Below are 27,765 nucleotides of genomic sequence, written 5' to 3'. Positions count from 1 at the left end.
CCTACTTAAGCTGTTCAGCCCAGTGGATCTCTGCCTTCGACTTGGTCAACATTGCAGAGAGTATCTCCTGCATTCCTGTTTAAAGACTTGCTTTGCTGACATCCCTTTTGGCTCCAGATCATGCTTGCTGTTCCACTACATTGATTCCTGACTTCTGGCTTGGTTGACTATCTGTTCCAGTTACTGAACTTTGGCTATGTTTTGACTACATTTTTTCTTTTTACTTTTATTATTAAACAAGTGTGATTTAACCGTACTTCTGTCTCATGTCTCTCGGTCTGATTTCATGGTTTCTGACATGCTCTTAGAGTTGCAGACATAGAAGTAGTAATGGGTTATGGGGCCCTGCTTCCTTGGAACAGAGTACCACCTCTTTTTGTTCCTCTGGATACCTTGGGTGCCTCTAAATTTTATATATTGAGAGCAGAGCACCCCTTCCAGAAAATTACCTACAGCCCTATATGTTATGCTGTACACTGTACTCCTGACCCCTACATTGTATACACTATTCTGTACATGTTAAGCTGGGTGACAGAGTGCTAACTACATTTATTGCACAGGATTTTTGCATCTTACAAAAACCTTCAATGCATTAGCAGTCACAAAAAGTGACACAGTGCTCAGTAGAATGGTTAGAGTCAAATTATGTTTTCTAAATGCCAAATGTGTTTGCAGTGTGATTTGTTTCTCACTGCTTTGTCTGCAAAAGCTGCTGGGTTTCTGCATTTATAATAGACTGTACAGACCAAAAGTTGTAACTAGCTAAACGAACACATAATTAAGTTTACAAATGAGCAATATCTTTGTTTCGGTATTACATACCTCCCAACTTTTTGAGATGGGAACGAGGGACACCTATTAGCAAAAGTATATAGGCATAGGGCGCACACCCTGCCCCGCCCCCTTAAAGGAGAATTATACAAAAAAAAAATTGTAAAACCCACAAGTGCTTTATTTTACTACTACTATTCCTTTCATACTGGCTTTTGAAATTTACAAATGCAGCAATTTAGACATTGGATGAAAGGTTTAGTACTGTGAAACACTTTTTGAAAGATACATAGTGCATTTTATATACAACTATATAGACCAGACCAACATGTGGGACAAATGAGGAGGAAAGAGAGACAGAGGGACTTTGTTCCAAATCAGGGACAGTCCCTTGAAATCAGAGACAGTTAGGAGCTATGTTATTATGATAAACCTTGTGTACAGCTAATTAGTCTCTATGTTTCTCCCCTACTCCTAAAAGTCTGAGCTGAAATGCACTTACTGCTAACTGAGCTTCACTTACTATATTCTATATATGTACAATACTGTGTAAATATGTATAGTAATGGAAGAATATTTTTATGCGTACACATGTCTGACAACATCATCACATCAATCAGACGATCTTGTTTCTCATGTTCAGGATGGGATCTGCGTAGGTGATTTTAGACAAAACATATGAAGAGAACACCTGTATTGTGAAAACCTGTTGCTGACATATTTTATAACTCACATTATCAGACTACATTATTATTGTGTTTTCCCCTAAAAAAATGGTTTTAGTGTAATAGGCAGCCTCCAAACAGCAGTATCACGCCAGAACATTATGGACACTCATTTTGGCAACTGCAGAAAAATCTAATATATGTAAGCTAAAAAAATTATAAAGGTGCAAATTTCCTTCTATATCTGTAGTTACCACTATTTTACGTGTAAAAGTTTAGCCATAGCCATAAACTGGTGCACTAAACCTAGGTTCATACCTATGTGGATCAGGAACATTTGCAAACCTGCACAGACATCTGCAGCCAAAACACACTGCTCTTTAGCAGATGCGCGGGGTAGCCATAAATTCTTAATGGCACCCATATGTGTTGGAAAATTGGAAAGGCACTTTCTTCATTGTGTTTCATATGGGTACCACAGCCCATTCAAATTAATTAATTGGGGCACTATTCAAAATGAATAGCACTGCAACACACTATAAGCAGCAAATAACAGAAGTTCATTGTTAGGGTTTACATACCCTTTACGTGTTTCATTATGTGCAATAAAAGAATTGATATATAAAATATATTGTATGTGGAAGATCTGACAATGGATAGGTCCAAGCTTTGGGGACTGACCGTTGTATGCCTACATTCTCCATTTATGTAAATCCAACCTGATTCAAAGTTGAAACCCAAAACTTATGTATGCTTTCTATATATCTGTTTTTACTTTCAAACTGCAGACTCATGTAATACGGCAAATCTTAACAGGAAATTCAGGGCTATTGCTCATAAGGACCACAACATTTTTTATCTTAGTCTGTAAGAAGAACATTATCATATTTGAGAGATCATATAGTAGAATGGTGTATTTACTTTTAATTTCCTTTGAGAGTCACAGTTTGTAGTTGTGTACCTGCTGCTTCGAATTACTGAACCTTCTACCAATGGCTTTGATGGTAATTTACTTCTCTGGTTGTTCTGAGAAGTGAGGTCATTGGTAGTTGTGTAGTATGTTCTGTCTGGTGCTGGTCCACATCTGGCTGGATGGATAATAAGAGCAGTAATACACATTCTCTGGGCAGATGTTGTCTGTGTTGCAATGTAAGCAGCAAAAGATCACAGAAGTGTTGTTTGATTCAAGTCTCCTGCTGCCTGGGTTTAATTAGTGAAAAACTGTGGTTACTGGATTCAGTAATAATCCTAACTACAGAAATGTTTTAACAAATGCGTCAGATGGTAAAAGGTACTGCACTTGCGTAAAAGACAAGATTAGTAGGGCAAGGACATCACGGGGCAGGAAAGTTACCGCTAATGCCTTTAGAGTTTGCTATGTCTTTTCAGTATGAATGATTACTACAGTCTGTGTAAACAAAAATTTGAGGTTGTATAATTTGTATAGCAATACTCATGTTGTATAAGTTTACGTGCATGTTAGGCTTCCTGTTTTTAAGTAAACAATTTTAAATACTGCAGAGACCAAAGGATCGGGTTTAAAATATATTAATGTACTATGATTTTGATTATCTAGGTGCTGGAGCCTTTTACATTTTCCATTTTTATTAATTTAAATATCCGTGGGATTGTAAGAATATTAAATAAGAAATAAATCTTTAACAGTGGTAAAATTATTCAAATATACATTTTCATATGTTTTCATGTGAATATTTAGAAGAAAAGTAGCAAAAAAAAAAACGTTTGCAAATGCGCTCCCTACATAACAGGAACACATTTTGCCACTCTTGCAATTGGTTTTCTCAGTTTCCACTTGAAAAATTGTGTGGAATGTCTTCAATAAATCCAGTAGCATGTAACCAACTAATGCTAGCTGTGCACACTGCATATGGCATTGGGTTGCAATTACCAAACAAATGGTAACGCAACACATATATAGTGCGCCATAACACCTGTTACTGGTGTCATCAGTTGCCAATTCGATAACTGAAACATCTTCAATAAGTTCAATAGAATGTAACTAACTAATGCTAGCTATACCATAGCAAACTGCATGTAGTGTTTGGGTGCCATTAACAATAAATGACAGTGCAACACAATCATAGTGTGTTATATCAGCTGTTATGATGCATGTTATATTATGCATTGTGGTGTGAATAAACCCTAATTTCAGAAACACGTGCTTTGTGATACTACTGTTGCCTAGGCATTTAATAATGTGGCTTTAGCTCAGGGGGTGGCTCACCCAGTATAAACTCTGCTCCTCCCCTTCAGCAGGTATGGGGACCAAATGGTGGGGAGTAGGACAATAAGCTTTTACAAAATGAGGACACAAAAAAATCCAATATTTATCCATGGTTAATGTCCTATAAAATAAAATACTAACTTAGCTTATATAACTGTAAACCCAACAACCCTAACCTATCCCTAAATGTTTAATAAAAAAAAAAAAAAAGAAAACACTTGTTAACCTTGAGTTATGTAAAGATGGGTTGACAGACTGTTATTTGTGTTTTTACCCAATGAGTAAATTGTGCCATGCTTATCTTGTTTTTATATTTACATGAGCATGTATTATTGTCCAACCATATATGCTTACCTTACCAGGGGAAAGGGGGCTGAAATCAGAAAAAATAAATAAATAAAAATACAATTATATATATATATATATATATATATATATATGTGTGTGTGTGTGTGTGTATCTATCTATCTATCTATCTATCTATCTATCTATCTATCTATTTATATAGATATAGGGAGATAGATAGATAGATAGATAGATAGATAGATAGATAGATAGATAGATAGATAGATAGAAATATACAGCGGGTAAAAAAAGTATTGAACACATTACCTTTTTTCTAGGTAAATGTATTTCTAAAGGTTCTATTGGCATGACATGTTCACCACATGTCGGTAACAACCCATGCAATCCATAGTTGCAAAGAAACCAAAACAAATACATTCAGAAATTAAGTTATGTGTAAACTTCTGAATGTTCCAGTGAGCACTGTTAGGGCCATAATCCAGAAGTGGAAAGATCATTTCACCATAAATCGGCCATGACCATGTGCTCCTCGCAAGATTTCTGACAAAGGAGTGAAAAGAATTATCAGAAGATTTGTCCAAGAGCCAAGGATCACTTGTGGAGAGCTTCAGAAAGACCTGGAATTAGCAGGTACAATTGTTTCAAAGAAAACAGTAAGTAATGCACTCAACCACCATGGTCTGTATGCGTGCTCACCATGCTCACCAGACCAAAATTTTACTCTTTGGATGCCATAATACACACCATGTTTGGAGGACAATTGGCCCTGCACATCACCCCCAAAACACCATACCAACAGTGAAGTTTGAAGGTGGGAACATCATGGTGTGGGGCTGTTTTTCAGCATACAGTATATTCAAACTTCATATTATTGAAGGAAGGATGAATGGAAAAATGTAATGTTACATTCTTGATAAGAATCTGCTGCTATCTACCAGGATGATGAAGATGAAACGAGGGTGCACATTTCAGCAAAATAATGATCCCAAACACAAAGCCAAGAAAGCTCTCAATAGCTTTCAAAGAAAGAAAATAAAGCTCTTGAATCCAATAGAAAATCCATGGAAAGAACTAAAGATCAGAGTTCATAGAACAGACCCATGGAACTTGAAGCTGTCATTACTAACAAAGGATTTTGTACGAAGTATTAAATACATTTAATTTAGCGTGTTCAATACTTTTTCCCTGTGTCATTCCATTTTATTACACATACAGTATATAACAAAAGTGAGTACACCCCTCAAATTTTTGTAAATATTTTATTATATCTTTTCATGTGACAACACTGAAGAAATTACACTTTACTACAATGTAACATATTGAGTGTACAGTTTGTATAACAGTGTAAATTTGCTGTTTTCTCAAAAAAACTCAACACACAGCCATTCATTTCTAAACTGCTGGCAACAAAAGTGAGTACACCCCTAAGTGAGAATGTCCAAATTGGGGCCAATTAGTAATTTTGCCTCCCCGTGTCATGAAACTCATTAGTGTTACAAGGTCTCAGGTGTGAATGGGGAGCAGGTGTGTTAAATTTGGTGTTTTTGCTCTCACTCTCTCATACCAGTCACTGGAAGTTCAACAAGGCACCTCATGGCAAAGAACTCCCTGAGGATCTGAAAAAAAAAAAGAATGGTTGCTCAACATAAAGGCCTAGGCTATAAGAAGGTTGCCAAGACCCTGAAACTGAGTTGCAGCATGGTGACCAAAACCATACAGCAGTTTAACAGGACAGGTTCCACTCAGTACAGGCCTCACCATGGTCAACCACAGAAGTTGAGTGCATATGCTCAGAGTCATATCCAGAGGTTGTCTTTGGGAAATAGACATATGAGTGCCGCCAGCATTGCTGCAGAGGTTGAAGGGGTGGGGGGGGGGGTCAGCCTGTCAGTGCTCAGATCATATGCCGCACACTGCATCAAATTGGTCTACATGGCTGTCATACCCAGAACGAAGCCTCTTCTAAAGATGATGCACAAAAAAGTTTGCTGAAGACAAGCAGACTAGCAGACTAAGGACATGGATAACTGGAACCATGTTCTGTGGTCTGATGAGACCAAGATAAACTTATGTGGTTATGAGGAGTATGAAGACAAGTGCGTCTTGCCTACAGTCAAGCATGGTGGTGGGAGTGTCATGGTCTGGGGCTACATGAGTGCTGCCGGCACTAGGGAGCTACAGTTCATTCAGGGAACCTTGAATGTCAACATGAACTGTGACATACTGAAGCAGAGCATGATCCCCTCTCTTTGGAGACTGGGCCACAGGGCAGTATTCCAACATGATAACGACCCCAAACACACCTCCAAGATGACCACTGCCTTGCTAAAGAAGCTGAAGGTAAAGGTGATAAACTGGCCAAGCATGTCTCCAGACCTAAACCCTATTGAGCATCTGTGGAACATCCTCAAACAGAAGGTGGAGGAGCGCAAGGTTTTCAACATCCGCCAACTCCGTGATTTAATCACGGAGGAGTGGAAGACAACTCCAGTGGCAACCTGTAAAGTTCTGGTGAACTCCATGCCCAAGAGAGTTAAGGCTCTGCTGGAAAATAATGGTGGCCACACAAAATATTGACACTTTGGGCCCAATTTGGACATTTTCACTTAGGGGTGTACTCACTTTTGTTGCCAGCGGTTTAGAAATGAATGTCTGTGTGTTGAGTTACTTTGAGTGGACAGAAAATTTACACTGTTATAAAGGCTGTACATTCACTACTTTACATTGTAGCAAAGTATCATTTCTTCAGTGTTGTCACATGAAAAGATATAATAAAATATTTTCAAAATTGTGATGGGTGTACATTTGCGAGATATTGTAACTTAATTTCTGAACTTATTTGTTTTAGTTTCTTTGTATGTATGGATTGCATTAGTTGTTACCAACATGTGGTGAAAATGCCATGTCAATAACACCTTTAAAACAATATATACCTAGAAAAATAGTGATGTGTTCAATACTTATTTTACCTGCTGTATACATATATCATATATGTATATTATATATAAATATTGATCTTAACAATATTAATGTTGTGACTTGGAACCTTAAACATCTGACTCCATCACAATGACATGCTATATCTTCTTGCAATTCAAATGGTTTTAAAAGCGCTCAACAGGGATCAATATATGTATATTATGAATATATTGCACATACAGTATATGCAGCTGGTACTAAAATAATTTATGATAACTGCCAAAATAAATATTTTCTTTTTCAAAGTTAGAGCAAAGACTCTCTACTGTCTGGGAACTGGAGTCTAAATTCAGCAAGAGAACTGTAGGAGGAAGTGGGAGCAAGGGGTGTTGGGAAGAGTCACAAGGTTCTTCATAGGTTAGGAACCATAAAACCTTCTCTCCTTCCTCTTACTGGTACTGGGCGGGACTGCGAGCGAAATCCAGCCGAATACACAGTACAGACAGCTCGGTCTTTTTCGGCAGCGCTCGCTAGAGAAACAGCAGGGAGGTGGGACTACGAGCGGAGCCGAGCAAGTCGGCTCGGTCTTTTTCCGCTGCGCTCTCTCGGTCTGTCTCGGCGGCGGGAAATTTAAACATGGCCAAGCTGCAAATGACACTGCAAAGCTGCAAATGACACTGCAAAGCTGCAAACAGCGTGGGGAAAGCTGCAAATGACACTGATCATTCTGCAATGATGGACAAGGCTGCAGATGCACACTGATAAGGCTGCATTGACTGGCATTTAAATGTAAGTTTTTTTTCCTTAAACTTCCCTCCTAAAACTTTTTTCCTTAAAATGCCCTCCTAAACTTGGGGTGCGTGTTATACGCCGGTGCGTGTTATACCCCGATAAATACGGTATTTATAATATAAAAGTGCATGCAGGGCACTGCACAGACCACTAGGGACAAAGGGGGTGTGTAATGTTTTTATACAGTACTGTAATCTGTAAGATTACAGTACTGTGTGTGTTTTGTGTATTTTTACTTTTTTGAATTTGGCGCCTCTCTCCGCTCCCGTGTGCCGTAATGTGGAACAGAGCTCGGCGACATTTCGGGCACTGTGTGAATCAAGCGGAGGACAGCTCCCACACACAGCGCGGAGGACATCGCTGGATCCAGGGGACAAGGTAATTAACTTCTCCCTGTGTCCTCCCTGTATCCAGCGATGCGATCCCGAGTCTGGCTCAGGGTTGCCGCTTATGGAGCTGAAATCCCAGCCCGAGCCAGACTAGGGATTACCGCTAGGGAGGTTAAGATGCCCACAATCCTTTTCAACTGCTGGTCTCTTAAGCCCCATACACACTATCAGATTTTCTGCTGATTTTTTCCTTCAGATTTACCAAAACCATATAAAATAAGGTAAAACCTTAGGAGTTTACATTTGTATGCAATCAGGCAGGCCCTTGTACTACATGGTTTTGGTAAATCTGAAGGAAAAAATCAGCAGAAAATCCAATAGTGTGTATGGGGCTTCATTGCCACTAGATACCTGAAGGACTGAAATGCTGTTGAAAGTTTCCCCAGGGTAAAAACTACAGCTTTCTAACTTACAATGAAAGCATTGAAAATGCTGAAATACCTCTAAAATTAAATGAACCAGCTACATTCCCAAGTTTTTTGTTTTTTTTCCCACATGGAAATGCTCCAAGATTTTAGTCTTGTTCCCAGAGAAAGAAAAATACGCATAGTATTTTCACTTAACTAAAAAATGCTGATATATTATTTTCACTTGAGTAAAATATGCCCATAGTTTTTCTTTTAGCTATGGATATATTATATTTGAAGACTGATCATCGTAAATGTAATCTAATTATAATTTAAAATAATGCTGGAATAGATTGGCACCGGTTTATTCAGCTCTGTGCCATTATGCACTTCTCCCTGCCAAATCCCTGTACTCAAGTTTATTCGCTCTCGACAGTCATGTTGGAAGTTGTCGTGTGAGTGTTAACAGATGGTCGGAAATGTTCTGGTTAAAACTTGTTCTTCTGAACCCCTGTAAAAACTCATCAGGAATCCTCTCTCAAAGAAGAAGTAGAGACACATGATGGTTAAGTAAAGCATCATGTTGTTATCTTGATGCATCTGGAATAAACAGACATCTGACATGAATTTGTGGGGGAAATCACCCAGCGTGCTGTGCATGCCAATAAACAGCGGTAAGAGTTGCTTGCTAATATTCTGCCAATTCCGTGCAAGGTGGGGAGGGGCTCTGCTTTGAAGTCATCAGCCAACAAAGGATGTCACATATAACTAACTACATGAGGAAACGTAGTCAGTGTTTATAGAGCTGATAGGCCAGTGATGGGCCAAACTGAATATTGCAACCCTCTGGAGAAATTCCTTGCTGATCTACAAACTTTTGCTAAATTTATGGCCTGCAGTTGCAGAGAATGGTAGTCCAACAAAAATTCTTTAAACATGTATAAACTGTAAAAGAAAATATCTTGCTAAGGTCATGCTCATAAAATGGCTGTGAAAAAACATAACAATAGATTCTTTGTTTCCTTCTGATTTAAAAAAAAAGCTACCCACATATTAAAAAGAGAGCAGCAATCCTAAAGGACAACCTGTAGTAATAAAAATATGTGCGCTGGTATTGCTGGCCCCTTCTTCTGAAAATACAGATTGCTTGACTGATATAGTATCCCCTGTGAGCTGCTATGATCAAATACCACAAACTCCCATATAAGCGTGTTAATCAGGGGGAAGTCATGTGACCCAGTGAAGAAACATGTAGGGACGGGGCTTACTGGGTGACGTCATCACATTCAGGAATACAGGAAATACTGGTACCGGAGCTTTGTGACTGCTGTTACATGCACATGAGAGTTCTTTTAGTCCTGGTTCACACTATGCAGGTTGCAGTTTGTATATTCCAGGTGCATTTAGCATTTTTCCATACAAGTTTTTGATCCACTGAAGTTTATGGAACCAAAAACCAGAAAAAGTCCCTGGTCCTTTGCCTATTATGCACAGGTGTGACCATGATCCTTAGGAAACCATGTTAAATGGACTGTACTGTGTTTCTGCAAAACTGAAAACGCACAAAAAAAAAATGTATAGGTGTGAACCAGGCCTAAAGTATACAGGTCATTGTATCTTGGTGTTTGTGTCTCCCTACACAATCTGAGTGCTGTTTTTATGTGGGACTGTGTAAATAAAGCAAAACTTAATGATAAAGCACTATTTAGTTTGTTTTCTTTATATGTAGCTGAGTGAAGGAGGAGAGGAGAGAGAGAGAGCTGGAGACATCATCTTAACCACTTGGCATCTGCGCTATAGCCAAATGACGGCTACAGCGTGGACTTGAATTTCCGGGAGGCCATCATATGACGGCCTCCCCTTTGCACGCTCCCCACGCGTGCTGGGATCACCGAGTCACCAAGACACAAATCCGAGTAAGGGGCTGGTCCCAGCCCCTTACCACGTGATCAGCTGTCAGTTAATGACAGCTGATCACGTGTGTAAACAAAAGCTTGGTAATCATTTTTTTCCTCCTCAGGCTGACAGTGTGAGGAGAACAAAAAAGCTGATCACTGGCTTATGTGCAAGGGGAAGGAGGCACATTAGCCTCATCTGTGCCAATCAGTACCCCCTGTCAGTGCCCACAGTGCCCACCAGTACCACCTATCAATGCCCATGAGTGTGACCTATAAATGCCCAAAAGTGCCACCTATCAATGCCCATCAGTGTTCCAATCAGTGCCTCATCAGTGCCACCTAGCAGTGCTGCTTATCAGTGTAACCTACCAGTGCCGATCAGTGCCCATTCTTGCCACCCATCAGTGCCCATCACTGCCACCCATCAGTGCCCATCACTGCCACCCATCAGTGCCCATCACTGCCACCTATCAGTACCCATCACTGTCAGCTATCAGTGCCACCTATTACTGCCACTTCTAAGTGCCCATCAGTGCCACCTATCAATGCCCTTCAGTGCCACTTCTCAGTGACACCTCTCAGTGCACACTAGTGCCGCCTATCAGTGCCCACCAGTGCCGCCTTACAGATGCCCATCAGTGCAGCACATTGCTGCCCATCAGTGCAGCCCATCACTGCCCATCAGTGCAGCCTCATCAGCGTACATCAATAAAGGAGAAAAATTGCCTTTTTGGAAAATTGCATAACAAAATATAAAAAAATTCTGTGTTTTAAAAATTTTTAACAAAAAGAAAAACTACAGAGGTGATCAAATACCACCAAAAGAAAGCTCTATTTGTGGAAAAAAAATTATAAAAATTTCATTTGGGTACAGTGTTGTATGACCATGCAATTGTCATTCAAAATGCAACAGCTCTGAAAGCTGAAAATTGGTCTGGACCGGAGTGGGGTTTAAGTGCCCAGTAAGCAAGTAGTTAAGGGAGAAGTGGCTGCAAAAATCGGAAAGATGCCCTATTTGTGAGTGTGGAAAGAAGGCAAGATTGCTGGATTCATATAAAAGACTTTTACTCCATATTATATTATTATTTGGTTTATATGTGGTTGTGTTTTTGCATAATTAGTGCTGCACAGATTGTCTGACTGCCATGCTGCTTTGGCTCAAATATTTGTGGAGTCATCAACCCTGAAGAAGTATAGAAACAAAGAACACAGGCTCGTTTATGGATTTCTTTTGCTCCAAGTTTGTTGCAGGTGAGGTTTGGTTTCTTCTATGTTCCAGGTCAGTGATTGAGAAGGAATAAGACGAGACAATGCTGGGCAACAAATATTTTCAGATAGAAGGCAGAAGAGCAGCTTCCATATTTTTCTTGACAGGTGTAGTTTAGAATCTAGAAACCAAGTGTAGCGCCGGCTCCTGAAGAGCACGCAATATGTTTTTGAAAGTTAAGGCTACACCTGAACTGCAGTTTGGTTTGGGTACAATTGTTCTAAATTTGGACCTCAGCATCAGTCTGACTGGACTATGGGATATTCAGCCTGGCCACAAGGGGCACTGTCTCTTCTGGTGGGCAAGGAACTACAGTCTGGTTGGGCGCTTTAAGTTTACTCTCTCTCGGAGCCCGCCCAGTGGGAGTGTCACTCTTGCTGTGCTTTCTGGGAGAGGATACTTAAGATGTGGATATCACGTGGTTCGGGGTTCCGGTCCAGAAGTACGTTCTGACTCCATGGTCCTGGTCCTCCTGACCAGCCCCCAGGAAGGCTATGGCCTGGGGTGCGGATCCACCCGACTTGTTGTCTTGGGGCTGGCTAGCCCAAGGCAAGGAAACTAAAGAAGGATTCCAAGGTGGTCTGGTGCCATCTCCGGTAGTTGGAGAGGCCTAGTAACTTCGTTGCTATCCAGGGGAGGACTCTTCAGAAGAAAGCCACATACGGGTTGGCTTCTTAGCAAGAGCCTGGAGGGGCTGAAGTACCTAAGTGAATCCAGTCTCGTGGGTATCGCCAAGCTGGCTGAAAGATCCAGGTATCACACGAGTGTTCCACAAGTTTTAGTTTCCTGTATGTTCTACAACAACGTCTGTGGCAGAGACTTGTTCCTGAGTAAAGCACCTTGTTGGCTGCTAGGCCTTGTGAGAGAGGGACTATCCAACCTGAGTGAACATCCAATTGTGAATGGCTTTTCTCTGGATTTAGTCAAAGTAAGAAAGTCCTTCATCATTGACTTTGACACTAAGAGCACCTGAACTTTCTTCCTAATCCTCTGATCCTATTTTAAGAGACTGTTCGTTGTCTACATTTTTGCAAATAGAAATCCCTTTATGTGGATCTGTCGTCAGTCTCTAAAGTTACTGGGCCATCTACCACAGGAAACCCCTAGACACAAATTGAGGAGAAGAAGGTAAGGGTAAGCCCAATCAAACCAGCAGCTCCTTCGGGAGTTAGTGCTACACAAGTAAGGCATACAGTAACAATAAAAGCAGATGATTAATTAGGGACCTAATAAGGTATGTCACCTCCAGTATCCATTTATGAGCCATAATGGCTTTCTCACTGTGGTGGGCAGTCTTGGAAGATTGAGAATGTGGCACTGATGTTATGACATTAGTGTCATTATCTGCATTAATACACTGTGAGTACAGGGTTCCATTCACAAGTGGGGGTCCATGAAGACTTTCCCTAATATTTGGGTTTGAATGATGCTGGTGGACTGTAAGCATTCTTGTGAGAAAAAAGAGGCACTGGGATCAGTTTTGGACTGAAAGTGCGTATTGCAGCCTGAGCTGCTTCTTTTGCCTTCCAGGGGACAATAAAAAACTGACATGAAATTGGGCTTTGAGAGATTACATGGCTAGGTGATAGGCACAGTCTGTCCGGGTTTTCTCAGCATTTGTAGAACAGAGGTCAATAACTCCCTGAAAGGGGAATAAGTCAGTTAGGGTCAAGATGAAAAGTAGTAATATAAGCATACCTGTCCACACTCAGAGCACACAGGTTGAGCACTGTGATTCCAACTGAAGCCTTCTGAACGAATGGAACAATCTTGCAAAGACCTGCTCCAACCGAAGACTGATCAAATGGCCACCGCTGTGCATGAAGCTGGAGAGGAACACAGAATTAGATGGTTTTATTTAATGTAGACATGTTTAATGTTGTATACATACATTGCACAGTAATTGGATTACAAATATTTCATGGTCCATAAATAACAGGAAAGAAATAGTACAACATCCTGAGAAACTTGAGTGCACCAATAAATCTGTTTAAGAGCATCCCAAAAAAAAGGCAATGTAAGCACTTAATCTTATCCTTTTGGTTATATTTACCTTTAACCTAAATTAAAGTAACACTGTCACAAGATAAGAATGGGGGTTGTCATTGCTGACTTCCTGAAGATAATTATTTTTTTCAAATATTTTATTTTAACCACAAAAAAGGTAATTCCAGATTCTCACCGGAGCCAAGATAATTCTAGTTGTCTGGCTGTGCCCAAGTACATTTAAGTCATAGGCCCACACAAGCAAAAGGAGATAATAACAGATAACAGACTTCTTAATTTTCACATGACAGAGTTCCTTTGAAAATGTAAGTATACGATTATTAAAGCTAGCCATAGATGGATTGAATTTTGTCTGGTTCAGCAGAGACCAGACACATTTTGATCCAATTCAGGCCATTCCTGTTTGTAAGAAGTTGATGTAATGATTGACTTCTCGTGAATGGGCTTGTTGAAAAAAATCTTTGAGTCTCTGCAGCACTGATTGCTTGGCGACTGGCTGCCATGCTGATCAGTGTTTTTGACACTACATCTGTCCCTGCTGTTAGAATACAATAATGCAGTGGGTAAAATTCCCCCAACCACCTCAAATGTATGGAAGAGGAAATCCATTCCGTTTCTTTCAATCAACCTGCTGGGTGATAGAAAAAAACAAACTGATGAATCAGCTTTAGTGTTTGCGTGTTCATACATGTATACTGTACTGTATATACATTTAGAACAATTATTCGGTAGTGTCCCCTCCCTCCCTTTGAACTTGCTATTGTTTTAGACAGAAACAGCTACTACATTTCCTTTCAATCTAAACAAAATATATGCATTGTGTAATCATATACTGCAGACAGGCAGTTACCGCATGCAGGCTGTGCTATGTAACACATGATTAACAATAACAAAGAACCTAAAGCCTAGTACACACAAACAGAAAATTTTACGAAAAATACAGCTTTCAAATCAATTGTACGATAATGTAAACGTTAGTTGACAGCTTTTGAGAGCCAATCACAACCGTTCATCTGAAATTATCTGAAGGGCCAACACGAAAAATTTTCTCGTACAATACCTGATCGTATGATTTTCATTTAATCAGTATTGCTTTCATACACAATACAATTACAATACATTACATCCCTTCCGAAGTTGTATTTTGTCATAAGAGAATTTTCGTAAGTTGAGTAACCTCTTCATTTTAGAGATAAGACGAGTATGCAAAAAAAAAAAAAAAAAGGACGATCGTTCATCCAATATTCTGCGATATGCCAGAATGCTTCATAGAAGATGTTCTATTGAACGAAACGTATGTCAGGAAAGGCAAGGAATAGCAGTGATGTCTTAGCACTCATGGAGAGTGTATAACTGATGTTTTGCCCGATATGCCTATGTAACTAATCTTTGCTGTAAGTAGATTTGCTATTACACTCAATGAGTTTGTTTCCTCTTCCTTCTGGCATATCGCATGATCGGGTCTGTGGCTCCTTTGAGACCATTATATGCATCACTGGACAGTGGCGTAACTAGAACCTTCAGGGCCCGATGCAAGAAACCATGAAGGGCCCCCCTGAACCCCAGCCAGGGCCCTTCCCTCCGAGTCCGGCGGTGGAACTCCAGGGCGTGGTCACAGGTATGACCTTTGTGAGCCCTGTAGTTCCACCACTGGTATCAGTAATTTTTATTTATTTTTTTACATTTTTAGGTGCCCCATTGGGGGACTGTCCCTAGGCAGGATTGGGTCCCCGTCCCCAGAAGAGATGAGGTCCTTTTCTCCAGGGCAGATGAAGTTACTGCCCCCCAGGGGAGGCGTGGGTCCCTGTCCCCACGTGAGAAGGGGTCCCTGTCCCCAGGGGGATATGGAGGGGGTATGTAATAGTGTGTGCTAGCTGCCTATGCTGCTGCCAGCCATATGTAGAGGGGGCTGCATGGGCCCCCTGCATCACAGGGCCCAGTTGCGGTCGCGACTGCTGCACCCCCTATAGTTAAGCCCCTGTCACTGGAGTACCTTAACAGGCTGAACAGTAAAGCTGGCATATACCCGAAGTCAGGGGTGATTACTCACTAATGTGCATATAGGACTTGAAAGGTCTTATTATATGGCAAGAAGGTTTCACACCTATTTTTAATTAGAGGGAAATACCTATTTTCACCTAAGGACTGTTTTTTGGACACTTATATCACTTTAACATTCATATCATGTTTATTTGGAGTATTTGATGGGCTTATATGTTTTTCTTTTATCCGTTGACAATATTTATTGAGGAAGGACATACCACAATATAGCACTATTTTGACAGTGCAACATTTTCTATATTATATGTGTTATATGGTGTGTACATATTTGTAAGTGCTGCTGTTGCGCCATATAATCAGCTTGTTTTAGATCACTAAGTGCAATTTTTCCCATATACAGATTTTGTTTTGTATATGTATATATATGAATGAAAGCTCAAGGCCTGCTCTGTAATACGTGTTTACATCCCAACACTGTCACGCCGTAATATTTAGGGCAGCAGTAAAAGGGTTAAAGCAGGTAGTTATTATAGCTCATGTCATCAGGAAGTTAAGACTTTTTATGAAGGAAAGGCAAATGGTACAAAGTGTACCTAATGCTTCTTCAAGGCACTCCTGTCATTTATTATGCACATGTTTCTCCTAAGAGCCAATTCAGCATCTTAAAAGACCGGACCCTTGAGCACTTTCTTCCTCATAGGTATGCTTAAGTTAAAGCAGCACCATGTTTACTTGTAATGACGATATAAAAAGGGTGGGGGTGAACATATAATTGTTATACAACTGAATCACACACAGGTACTGTAGATAGTCCTGCAAAAAAGTACCTATTTATTCTAAGGCCAGTCCGAAATTAGCCCTGATTTTAATCTCGCTCCTAACACAGCCTATAACCCTTCATTAAGCTGAATCTGTACTCTGTCCAATGCCTTGGTGTAGGGAGAAAGTCTTCAACCTCTAAACAGTGACAGGAAGGTATGTGCTTTTGATAAGAAGGGAAGTTATGTTTCTTGCCTTCATTGCATGTATACAATGTAACCTGTCTCACTGAGTAAGCCTCTTCCAGAACGTAATAAAGCATCATTAGGGCAAATACTACACCATAATTCTGCAGAAAAATCTGGTCCATTACCATTCTCTGGCTTTGCAATATCTACACAGGAGTGCATTGGGCATAAATAGCACACAAATAGCACATATTTGGATGTATTAGTATCAAATGATTTAAAAAACTGGCTTAGCCATCTTTCCCCTGTTTTTCTTTTGGGGTATTGTGAAAATAATGTAAGATTTAAAATGTGACTGATGATGTAACAGGAGCACAGAAGAACAACAGAAAACCTGACCAAAGTTCGTTCTGTTTTCTTTAATTGTCTTTCCAAATTACTGTAGTCTGTTTTCTGTTCCTATTTATGTTTCCCATGATCGGACCTACTATGAAACTAAAATAGCAAAGCAGAGATTAAACATGCTTGACTGTAACCACTCCAGGCTTTACAGTTCCTCTACATTAAACTCATCTGTGGTCAGGAGATGATGTTGATACAATGATTACTACGCTGAATGCGATGAACGTACTCATTTTACATCTACGCTCATACAAAGCAGTAGACATGACAAATCAGGGTCTAAGTAGGTAAACACTTAATGAAAACATTTTTGTGGCTGACCTCTTTGTACCATTACCAGGCATTTAAATCTGTGCATTGATGCTATGCAAAACCACAAAGAGGTCCTCCTGTCCAACTTACCATGACACAGGACATATTACCCATTTTTTTTAACATTCTATTTACTACTGTTGATATGATAAACACTTAGACAACACCAATATACCAATCCCATGGATGTTGGCTAAATGTAAAATTCCAAACAAAGCACAGACTATAGCTTTTGGGAGCTGAAAACGATAAAGAAAACTAGAGGTACTCATGGTAGATGTACAGTACTTGAGTGCCTGAGTCATCCATCTGTGGTCATTAGGAGTCTAACCCTCCATTGAGACCATTCTTGCTAAAGCAAAAGAAATACATCAGGAAGGGTCAAGAACTTCAGTGAGTGAATAGATACTGCCAGTGTAGTTCCCTAAAAAAAGTAATCAGTCATCAGTCCATCTGGTTCTACCCATATCTGAAATTCTAGTTTAAAGTATAACTAAATCAAAACTTTTTTTTAGCCTTGGGTAGAGTGGAGAGGGATTAGCACACCTGCCAGTTTTGATTGCTCTCTGTGCCCCGATTAAGGAGACTCATCCTCTCGATGTGTCCTGTTTACTGTTATCATTGAAAGTAAAAGAAAATCCCAAATTTTGGGCTGACATCGGAACAGTAATAGAGGGGAAATCTTCCAATAGGGATGCTAGTTCTGCTGATTCTGCTAACCACCAGGGATTTTCTAATTTTGGAGAGATTTTCTCCAGTTTTGGTTATGGAACAGGAAGTGGAGGGAAGTCTCCCTTATGGGACACAAAGGGAAAAAAAATGATAGGGGATACTTTACTCTACCCCCCCTCCCCAACAAAAGTCTTTAGTTACACTTTAAGATGCTAAAAGTGAATCTGGGTTTAAAGTCATTTAGACCTTTACGGCAGCATATGCTTACATTTATTTTACTTCCCTGCTACTCTGTTCAACTCCCAGAAAAGGCAAGCCCTATGTAAGCTATGGGGTTGATTTACTAAAGTCAAATAGACTGTGCCCCTCATAAGAACAGTTACTCCAGAGCTTAGTAAATGAGCAGAAGCTCTGCTGACTTCCATCATCCAATCATTTGCAAGCAAAAAAAAAGTGAAGGTTTACCTCATTTACTAATCTCTGGAGCAACTGCAAGTGCACAGTCTTTTTGACTTTAGTAAATCAACCCCACATGTTGATGGGAGAGAATTGTTAGGAAAGATTCACCATCAACCTAAAAGGGAATTTAAAAAAAAAAAATCTTCTTACAAAACTAGCCAAAGTAAGGACTTTTCAAGCCAAAAACATCTTCAGCCAATGAAGTATAATTAGCACACCTCCCACTACCCCGTTTGTTCTTAAGCCTATAACCAATGACTTAAAGTAGAACTTCCCCCTCTCAGTCAACACTGGTTATTTTAATCCTTATGCTGCGAGTATTTTTTTTTTTTTTAAATACATTTTTATTGAAATTTTGCATTACTACAAATAAGTGTAAAGTACATGTAGCCATATACAATTCAAGAGTAGCTGTACGACAATGTACCTTTGGATTAAATACAAAAACAGTATCAGATAATCGAGATGAAGGAAGAACAAAACAGAGAGAGAGGCCAGTGGCCGTCATCAGCTAGTTCAAATAGATCAAATACAATCCCATCTCAATCAGATGGAAAGAAACCATCTCTAATATACTACCTAGAAACATAAAAAGAAATGTAGTATTATTGCATTATATTGCAAAAACTGGACCTTACTTTCAAGCCACCGGACACCCCGATAGGGATCTTGCTGTGACCGGTGGTTGAATGAAGAAGGTAAGCAGGTATATTTAAGGAGTCCAGTGATGTCAGAGTCTGTCATCTTGTTAGTCTATCAGACAGCATAAACTGGGTTTAGACCGCGTAATGATATAAGTGAGGGGTACAGAAGAAAAATCTAGTAAGGTTAAAGGGTGTAAATACAACCGGGATAATAATAAAATCAGGCTGTTTGAGAGTGAAAGTTGCTAGTATTAGTAAATAGATTGGAAAGGGTGTATATTCACTTGTTTTACATTTTTTCTTTTTTTTACATTTCTTCAGTTACTTCCTATGTCCATGCCTAGGCAAATTATGTCATACATCCCAGGAGTCTTCAGCAGGGAAGGAGGGTTTTTCTCAGCTAAGCACACCCCTTCTTGCATGTATGAGCTAAGGGGAGAGGGATTCCAAGAAGTAAATGCTACAAGAATCATCTGCCCTTACTCAAGATGTCCACCATCAGAAATTCTAGGGGGTGTTTTTTAATGTAATTTCTCAGCAAAATAAAGCATGCAGACATCGATGGATAGGGAAGTTTGCTTTGAACATTAGATCCGATCTAAACACCGTTTTCTGGTATGTGGTGCCCAAATGCAGTAAAATTCTGCTTTAAGCCAGCTATAGGTGGTTATAATCTTGGTTGGTTCAGCAGGAACTGGCTGAGTTTCCAAACCATGTATGGGCAGGTTGAATGTACCCAAGCTGATCGATCGATCAACTTGGGTACAACCAGCCTGCAGGATTTTACATGCAATTATTGCCAGCGGCTGTTATAGCTACTAGCAATAACCACTGTGTTCTCCCGGCGGGGACAACTTTCCCCTCTCTCCTGCCAGGAGAACACAAAAGCTCTGTGGGAGGAATTCCCCCATCAACATTGAATGTGTGTTTGCAGAAAAGAAACCAGCTCCATCTATGGCTGGCCTTAGATTTCCAGTGTGACTTGTGCTTGATCACATATGAACAAATTTGGTAATATCCCCCTGCTAAACTCGTGGATTGCTCATTGGCAAAGATAAGGTAACCATCTAATGTTTTAGATATTTCTTTAGCTTTTATTTAGCCTTTTTATTAGGAAGGGGAATGATTTTTTTTTTTTTTTTGGAGTGGGGTTTTAGGAAATAAAGCTTTAGTTTCTTCAAAATGTATTCTATTGTTTTTTCTACGTTTTCTTTTTTTTTAAATTCTGGATATTTTGGACTAAACACAAAATAGTAATGTAACTTGAATGCCTAACAACATGATATTGAAACTGTATACTTTTCTATCAAACTTCTCATTATTTCTCTTACAGATAAGGAAAGTTTGTTGGCTGTGTGCAGACATCTTCGGGACAACTCGTCCCCTTGGAATGCATCGAGGTATACACAACTTTTCCATAGAGCAGTCACACAGCAGGAGAGACGTGTATCCTCTGGATTTGTCCTCAAGTGTACAGTAAATACAACTTGTTTCTCGAAATCAACAAAAGCGGAAATCGTTTTTTAAGAGAGGCAGCTATATCAACCGCATGACATTTGAAAACATGATCAGAGGCACATACACAAGATTCTTCTTTGGTAAACATTTCCAAGGACGTTTACAACTGTATAAATGGGGATTCTTGGAAAACAACTTTGAAAATACATAAAACATACAATATTAATATTTATTCTGGTGAAAATGACAGAGCTTTCTATCTTGCATGGCTTCATAACCTTGTTTCTCTTTTATGGATTTTAGCTAGTCAAAGATGATTTGCAGGCTATTCTTTATCCATGTGTTTTCAGATGCTTGGAAGATTCTCAGCAAAGCCAGGATATACAAGGAGCTTTCTCCCATCAACCTTTTAACCTTCTTAACTCAAGGTCTTCACCTATGCCCAGAAACCTTCACTTTATCAACAAATCCAACTCTAGTAAATTACACAAATAGTGCTTTGTAAATTCCACTGTCACTAATGGATGCATGTACCCCATTTGAAGTGGAACAATAAGGATATAGTCCATGCACAAACCCATTTATTTATTGCCATTGCCAATATAAACTTGACAACACCATCAACGTACATTTAAACCACAAGCTTAAAGTATAACCTAAGGCAAAACTTTCTTTAGTTTCGGATAGAGTGGAGTAGAGTAGAAAGAATATCCCACATTTTCCATTGTCGCCATAAGAGGAATAGAGGGGAAATCTTCATGACACTAGTTCTTGGACCTTGGTGACAAACCAGGCATGCTCTTACTTTGGAGAGATTTCCTCTCACTTCCTGTTTTGTCTATGGGACAGGAAAAAGAGAGAAATCTATGCAACGGGATAAACATGGCCAAACAAACAGGGGTTATATTCTTCCATTACTCTATTCAAAATAAAAAGGTTTTGCCAATAGTTCTATTTTATGATGTGTACAGTCTGTTCATACAATAATTAGACAACCTGTTTACACTTTAAACTAGTATATGCTACACAAATGAATTAAATCGTCATCACAATTATGAGGACAAAATACTTTACCAATGCCACACATGACCTAAACCAATGACCAATGCCACACATGACCTAAACCAATGACCAATGCCACACATGACCTAAACCAATGGCAAAGATCACATGGTATCTAGCTACTAAAAGACGTGCGGCTGTTTTAAGACCATGAATAAAACAGACTGCTTGTTTTATAAACTTCCAGTTAGATTATAGGGTCAGCAACCAGGAAGCAGAGCCTTTATCTGTAATGCGTAAATTTGGCCACAATTTACTACCTATTTGTAAATTTAAGGTGATTTAAGAAACAGCAATTAAGGTATTTACATAAAACCAAAATATATAAAGTATTACACAAGACTAACAATGGTGCAAATTTTAAGTCAACCCATGGCCATCTTTTGACATTTAAGTACTTACTACATCAACGTCCTTTTCTCAGCAACTCAGTTCATCGTGTTCCCCCTCTGAGCAGTGGCGGCCCGTCCTGGCGGCGCCCCCTCTATCCTCGCCACCCCCTATATGAATAATGGATAGATTCATGCATAAGATGAATCTATTCATGGCCGCCGTGGGCACCCTCTATTCACGTGTCCGACCTCTTTTATGACACCTGAATTAAAGCGGCAGGATTGTTTTTTGAAGCACCTGATTAGAGCCATATGCTCTAATAAGCTTCAAAATAGGGTGGCTCGTGGCGCAGAGCATTGCACCATGAGCCCAACCAAGTGTTATAACAGCAAATGAATATTCGCGGTTGTAATACTGATCCTCAATCCGGGCCAATCAGAAGCGGGTGTGAGACCCGTTTTCTGATTGGCCAAAAAGAGAAGACTCCTGATTAGCTGCCGAGGAGGGAGGAAATGGAACCCGATGCTGCCGTGGAGAGCAGAGGAATGGGATGGGAGGCCACTGCCGAGCATCTGAAGCTGCGGTGGGGTAAGTGCAAGCTACCGACCAACAGCCCCCACTGCCTCTGAGCAGTAATTCAGTAGCCTTCCAGTCTTTTAATCAATGCTAGGATCCTTCAGGCTCTCAGGATAGCTGTCTTCTCATACCTTCGATACAGACAGGCAGTTACTTGAGAGCAGAAAGATCAATGAACTATCAGAGCGCTCACCAGCCTTGCAGTCCATTGGGAACTACAAACCGCCAGACGCAATGGCTAACAGTACTTGTAGTCTATTGACAAGAAACTGTCTGGCTCCACCCACATGGCTGCGCTGTTTTCAAATAGTGACAAAAAATGGGTGGAACATGTTACATGTTTCAAAGGTGAACTTAGCCTTTAATGTTGCTTAAAGGATAAGTTCACCTTTGGGAACATGTTACATTTTACACCTGATTTTAAGGTTCCCAGTTCTGCAGCCACCACACGCTGCTCCCTCTCTCTGTGGCAGCAGTATGGGGAGAAGATCCCTGTACTAGCTGTCACTGTTTGAAAACAGCGTGGCCTTGCAGGGCTCTGCCCACACAGCCATGTCATTCAGACACACAACTCTATGTGTCTGAATGAACTAAAAGCCCCGACATCCTTAGCAGCTGTCGGCTTGTAGTTCCACGAACTACCGCTGCTCAGTGGAGCGCTGTGGTAGTTCACTGATTCTTCCTGTCAGGGAGTATCGGCTTAACCATATGGGATGTACGGGCGAGCAGATACACAGACAGTGTGCAGGAGACCTGCATGGCATCAGAAATCTTCTGATTGCTGGTGCAATGCTTTACTGGTTCCTACTACAAAAATTAATAAAAGCACATTCTTTTACCTGCAAAAAAATGTGCATTTATTTTTTATTTTTTTTAAAGTGAACTTATCCTTTAAGCAAATAGAATCTCCTTCTTTAAAATAACACATTTTTTCCTAGGTTTACCAAAACTAAACAAATCCTTAGTGGTTCATTTACAAATAAAGTCAGGAGTTTTGCAATTTTTGGACATGTAGCATTAAGCAGAACATCGTGTTCACATAGAAAGTATTTTACATGATTCAACATTACTGACAAACTACAGCTCCATGACTCATCTAAGTATGGGACTACAAAGAGTTGGATTTCATATATTAAAATGTAAACTACGTCACTTGAGTCTACAATTTTTTAGCTAAAATATGATCATACAGATATGTGGGTTTGTGATGCTAGAATTTACAGCATGTCCCGCAAGCCAGGAGCCTGGCAGAGTACTTCTTGCATAGAGCGTTTAGTGCTAGACACAATATAAAACTAAACATTTTTGACCTCTAAAAACTTAAGCTGCAAAGTTGTTTAACACTTATTCTAACCCTAAACCCTTAACATGTCACTCAATCACCAAATGTACCCTACAAGGAACTTTTCTTGTTTGCACCCTTTGGTCTGTTAAATATATCACTGTTAATACTACTTTTCTGCTTTCTCTGTTTCTGCCATACGCTTATCAGTTAGCTTTATTCCCAATTCTCTCTGTAAACTATGAAATACCGCCCACCCTATGTTATGGAGATGAGGAGAGGGGGAGATGTTCTACAGTCCTACAACATTTCCTGTCCTAGTTTGAAAAATGCTGCTTGTCCATAGATACATAGATACAGTATTGTGAATGTTGTTGAAAAAGGGGCTTAAAAAATACTAATGCAGTCACCACAACAAATTTTTAGTAAGCTACAATATGTTAAATTTTTGTAATGGAACCCTCTTAACGTATTTTTGTAATGCAGTCAGGCTACATATCCTTTTGCAGACCGCCCACTCGCAATGTACTGCGGATGGGAGGCCTGTACATGTAAAGCGATGTACTGGCTGTTTCTGGGTTTAGGGCACCCACATGGATGAGTTTGTCAGAAGGCACTGGCCAATGAATCATGGATGGGATCTGATGATCGGCTGTGTCCATTCACAGCCAATAGCTCTGTCTTGACAATCAACAGAGGGCTCTGTAAAGAGAGAACAATCTCTCTGATTCATCTACCTGCTTTGTACAAAGAGAATATTATGTTTTTTCTGCTTCCTCCCTCACCTCCTCTATCGTCTTTGGAAACTGTTTTTACATTGGTACTTTGAAGAGGAGTATCGTGGTTATGGCAGCAGCAAGCTACCATAACCCTGGTATCCTCTTCTTCAGCGGGCAGTCTGCTTTCAGATAAAAGTGGTCTCTGCAGCAAATCACTTTTATCGGCGGTGGGAGAAGGGCCCCCTCCCACCGTGCTCCGGTGTCCTCCGCTGCTTACCGGGGCCGTCGTTAGCGATGAAGCAGTCGGATACTTCTCCTGGCTTGGTATGGAGACGAGTGAGGAGAAGATGGCCCCTGCCCATCTCCATATCATCGCAGGGCAGAAGCGAATTGAAAACATCACTTCTGCCCATAGCTCTTAAAGGGCCATTTTTTTTAAATTGCATTTTAGTGTAAATATGAGATCTGAGGTCTTTTTTTGACCCCAGATGTCATATTTAAGAGGCCCTGTCATTCTTTTTTTATATTACAAGGGATGTTTACTTTTTTAAGTTTTTTTAAAAGAACAGTGTAAAAATAAAAAATAAAAGGTAAAATACATTTTTTAAACCGAGCTTGCATGCAGAAGCAATGTGAGTAGCGCCAGCATATGAAACCGGTGGTAAAACCACACATGTGAGCTATCGCCTTGATCAGTAGAGTGAGAGCAAAAATTCTAGCCCTAGACCTCCTCTATAACTCAAAACATGCAACCTGTAGCATTTTTTGAATGTCGCCTATGGAGATTTTTAAGGGTAAATGTTTGTCGCCATTCCACGAGCGGGTGCAATTTTGAAGCGTGACATGTTGGATATCAATTTACTCAGCGTAAAAACAATATCTTTCACAATATAAAAACAAATTGGGCTAACTTTACTGCTGTCTTTTTTTTTATTCAAAAAAAAGTGTGCTTCTAAGACCGCTGCACAAATACAGTGTGACACAAAGTATTGCAACAGCCGCCATTTTATTCTCTAGTGTGTTAGAAAAAAATATATATAATATTTGGGGGTTCTAAGTAATTTTATAGCAAAAAAACTGTTTTTAACTTGTAAACAACAAATCTCAGAAAGAGACTTGGTCCTTAAGTGGTTAATTTATTTTTCACTGTACATTTTAGGCTCCCGATTGACTTTGAATGGCCAGATTAGTGGTAAAGGTATTTCATCCTTGAGATCAGACAGAAATGTATTTCATCCTTGAGATCAGACAGAATTGTATTTCATCCTTGAGATCAGACAGAGATGTATTACATAAGGAGTGAGAAGCATTATATTACATTAACGTGTAGGTATTACAATAAAGATAATAAATATAGACTGGTGGTAAGGTGATTTGCAAGATTACAAGAAAGTATTGCAAAACAGTGCCTGGGATTCATCAATTCTCACAAATAAAGCAGTTAGGAATTTATGAAAAGAACACTTGTTCTGGGTATTACAACTATTTTTAACTGCTTCTGAGCAACAGACATGAGGTAATCAGAGTTACTTTACAAATCTGCAGCCCAAAAGGTACCTACTTTAGGTGTAATACAATAATCTTTTTTTACCAACTACAGGTAACATGAATGTATGTTTGTAGAGAAGGACTTAAAGTATTTCCACTTTTGCATTCAAATTTGTGAAAATGCCCACTATATGTTTGTTATGTGCTCCCATTCACAGAGCATACTGTACATAAACATTTTTCATAAAATGTCAAAATATTTCAAATTATTTCTTACTTTTGATTTTGACTTTATTCCGGCTCCAATCTTTGTTAGTCCCCCCCCCCCCCCCCCCCCATTCAGACTATTGAAGATTTTACCGCTGTCATGACCAGGCCAATTTTTGCTATTGGGCACTGTGCTACTTTAGCTGGTAATTGCATGGTCATGCAATTTTGTACCCAAACAAAATTTATATCATTTTGTTTAACACAAATAGAGCTTTCTTTTGGTGGTATTTGATCATCACTGTTTTTTTTATTTTTTGTGATATAAAACAAAAAAAGACCATTTTTTTTTATTGCAGATAAGTCTAGAGCCTAGATCACTATATAGTGTGGACAGACATTTTAAAAGGATGTTAAAACATTTTTTTTCTCCATTTCAGACCAAACAAGGACACATTCTCTTCTTCCTCCACAACCCCCCCAAAGTAATTTTTTTTTTTAAGTAAAACAATATTTTTTATTTTCTGCTATAAAACATATCCAATAAAATAATAATCACATTTCTTCATAAATTTTTGACAAAATGTGTTCTGCTATATATTTCTAATAAAAAAATTCCCAATAAGATTTTATTTATTGGTTTGCGCTTATAAAATATAGTAAATATTTAGGGCTTTCACACTGGAGCATTGTGCTGGCAGGACATCAAAAAAAGTCCTGCCAGCTGCTTCTTTGAGGAGCTTTAGCAGTGGTGTATACACCGCTCCTAAAGCGCCCCTTCCTATTGAAATCAAGGGGCAGCGCCAACTTCCGGGCATAGATAGCCGCAGAATATCCACAGATGCCCGCCCCCCCGCTGTGTTCTGGGAAATACACAGTTCCCAGAACACAACGGGACCAGTGAAGACCTGCAGCGTGACTCGCGCATTTGCAGTAGAGAAGCTGCAACACTTCACTTCCTGATTCCCTGACCAAGGATGGCGGCGGGGGCAGCCGAGAGATGCGTGATTGCACGTCAATTGCTTCCAACATCACAGGCGCCATGGACAGGTAAGTATCCATTTATTAAAAGTCAGCAGCTGCAGTATTTGTAGCTTCTGGCTTTTAATAAATTTTTTTAAGGTAGAGCTCCGTTTTAAAGTATAACTAAACTTAAAAAGCTACAAATAACAGACTCCTTGTCCTAGGATGACTACTCTTACTTACTCCACTAAAGGTATGTCAGGTAAAGGTATGACTAATGGTTGTCAACCAGGCTGAACTTCAAACATGTCTGTCTACATTTTTGCATGGTGGATTTGTGACATTAGTAGTCTACAAAAGAGAGGGAACATTGTGCTTTCTTTTCTACACACGGGAGGTTAACCTCCCTTGTGGTATTCCCGAGTCTGACTCGGGGTGGAATTTTAGTACCATTAGCGGTAACCCCGAGCCAGATTCGGGATCGCATCGCAGGACACAGGGAAAGTTACCTACCTTGTCCCCTGGATCCTGCGATGTCTCCCCGCTGTGTGTGCGAGTTGTCACCTCACTCGATTCACCCTGCGAGCGTTGCAATAATCTTACAGATTAAAGTACTGTATAAAAAATTACACAC

The 27,765-nt window shown here is 39.8% G+C and overlaps 1 protein-coding gene across 1 annotated transcript in view; it reads right to left on the bottom strand.

The window, feature by feature from the left end:
- The window catches only part of EDNRA (endothelin receptor type A), a 95,631-nt gene that overhangs the window by 40,486 nt on the left and 27,380 nt on the right, over positions 1–27,765 (bottom strand). Inside the window, exon 3 of the mRNA XM_077477002.1 lies at positions 13,298–13,425. Coding sequence (XP_077333128.1) covers positions 13,298–13,425 — 128 coding nt within the window. The remainder of the gene's footprint in view (positions 1–13,297; positions 13,426–27,765) is intronic.

The sequence above is a fragment of the Lithobates pipiens genome, unplaced genomic scaffold (genome assembly GCF_037356315.1).
Source record: "Lithobates pipiens isolate NorthernLeopardFrog02 unplaced genomic scaffold, aLitPip1_a1.2 Scaffold_13, whole genome shotgun sequence".
NCBI classification, from domain to species: domain Eukaryota; kingdom Metazoa; phylum Chordata; class Amphibia; order Anura; family Ranidae; genus Lithobates; species Lithobates pipiens.
The sequence above is the reverse complement of the archived record's forward strand: the minus strand, read 5'-3'. Positions and strand labels throughout refer to the sequence as shown.